This window comes from Chaetura pelagica, unplaced genomic scaffold (assembly GCF_000747805.2).
Source record: "Chaetura pelagica isolate M959 unplaced genomic scaffold, ChaPel_1.0 scaffold658, whole genome shotgun sequence".
Classification (NCBI taxonomy): Eukaryota; Metazoa; Chordata; class Aves; order Apodiformes; family Apodidae; genus Chaetura; species Chaetura pelagica.
This window is the reverse complement of record NW_009954168.1, coordinates 61,536-62,892: the sequence shown is the minus strand read 5'-3', so window position 1 is coordinate 62,892 and position 1,357 is coordinate 61,536. Positions and strand designations below refer to the sequence as shown.

Genomic DNA, 1,357 nt, shown 5'->3' with positions numbered 1-1,357 from the left:
GGCCCCGCCCGCCCAGCCTGCTGGAGAGGCGGGGGTCTGGGACCCTGCTGCTGGACCACATCTCCCACATGAGGCCAGGCTATCTGCCCCCCCTCAACGTGAACCCCAGCCCCCCAATCCCTGACATTGGCTCCAACAGTAAAGCCTCCTCTCCGCTTGCCGCTGGCCTGAAGTCCCTGGTCCCCGTCGCTCCCAGCTCACCCAGACGGGGCGACTTGCGAGCCAAGAGGAAGCTCCTCCGGAGACACTCGGAGCACACAGAGCAGATGCAGCAGCTCTCAGATTTCGAGGAAATAGTGGCCCAGTAGCCGTGTCAGCATTTGCTTCCCAAGAAGGTCACCAAACCAGCACTGTCCCTGCAGAAAGGGGACAGTTCCCCCACTGAGCAGTCCTGGTTCTGGGGAAGCATTAGGGGCCACAGGGGTCTGACCTGTGCCCGGGGAACCAATCAGGGGGTTTCTGCTCCCACTTGCCAAAGCTGTTGGGACAGTCCAGGCATCCAGGCCGAGAGCTGGAGTCTGTCATACCCTTTGTTCACTCCTGGACCTTTCCCCAGGAGTCACCACCTGGAGAGGTGGATCCCCAACAGCCCAACTCCTGCCTGCACTTCCCTTGTTCCTCATTATTTACAATCCACTTTTCCTCCGTCCAGCTCATTCTGACTCGGAAACCCGTCAGGAGCCCCGTGCCAGGGAGCCGTGGGGCTGGTGTGTTTGTGAACACAGGGAGAGGAGTTGACGCTGTCATGGAAGAGCAGAAATACCCGTCCCGAGAGGACTGAATGTATCGGTGCCCTCCATGTGCTGGAGAGGGAGACAATTCTCCACCTCAGAGATTCCCAAGCACATGGGAACTCCAGAGGCTGAGTTAAACCCGTCCCTGCTGCAACCCCGTGCCTTCAGTGGGCCAGGATCAGGAAGGGGTTTGGCTCTGGCTCTGAGGCACTTCCCACCACACTGAGCACCTCCAGGCTCCGAATTCCCGGGCTGGGAGCGCTCCCTGCTTGTCTGCACGGGAAGCCTCAGCCAAGGACTCGCTCTGCCGAGCTCCTGCCCAGGCCGCCCAGGTTTGGCTCCGCTCGCTGTTCCCCGGACTGACGGCGGCTCCTGCTCGCACAGCACTGAAGCCCGTACGTTCTGCAGCTCGGGCAGACAGAATTCCCGGCGGGTTTGCCCTCTATCCGTGACGTTGGTCGCGTATTTCAGAGTGCGGAACTTTAAACCCCGCGGTTCCCCTTCTCCGTTCGTTCCCCGTCACTCCGGTAATTTGCGTTTGTCCTTTCTGAAGCGCCGCTGGACGCCCGCAGGCAGCGACCGGGCCCGGGGACCCCGCGGGGCCGCGCCCCGCACCGGCCACC

The 1,357-nt window shown here is 62.0% G+C and overlaps 2 protein-coding genes across 2 annotated transcripts in view; both read left to right on the top strand.

Moving 5' to 3' along the window:
- Positions 1–308, top strand: part of ANKRD34C (ankyrin repeat domain 34C) — a 1,632-nt gene extending 1,324 nt beyond the window's left edge. Inside the window, exon 2 of the mRNA XM_010002835.1 lies at positions 9–308. Within this exon, the coding sequence (XP_010001137.1) occupies positions 9–308 (300 nt within the window). The remainder of the gene's footprint in view (positions 1–8) is intronic.
- Positions 309–846: 538 nt separating this feature from the next.
- The window catches only part of TMED3 (transmembrane emp24 protein transport domain containing 3), a 2,818-nt gene continuing 2,307 nt past the window's right edge, over positions 847–1,357 (top strand). The window contains exons 1-2 of the mRNA XM_010002834.1: positions 847–901; positions 1,020–1,129. Coding sequence (XP_010001136.1) covers positions 847–901; positions 1,020–1,129 — 165 coding nt within the window. The remainder of the gene's footprint in view (positions 902–1,019; positions 1,130–1,357) is intronic.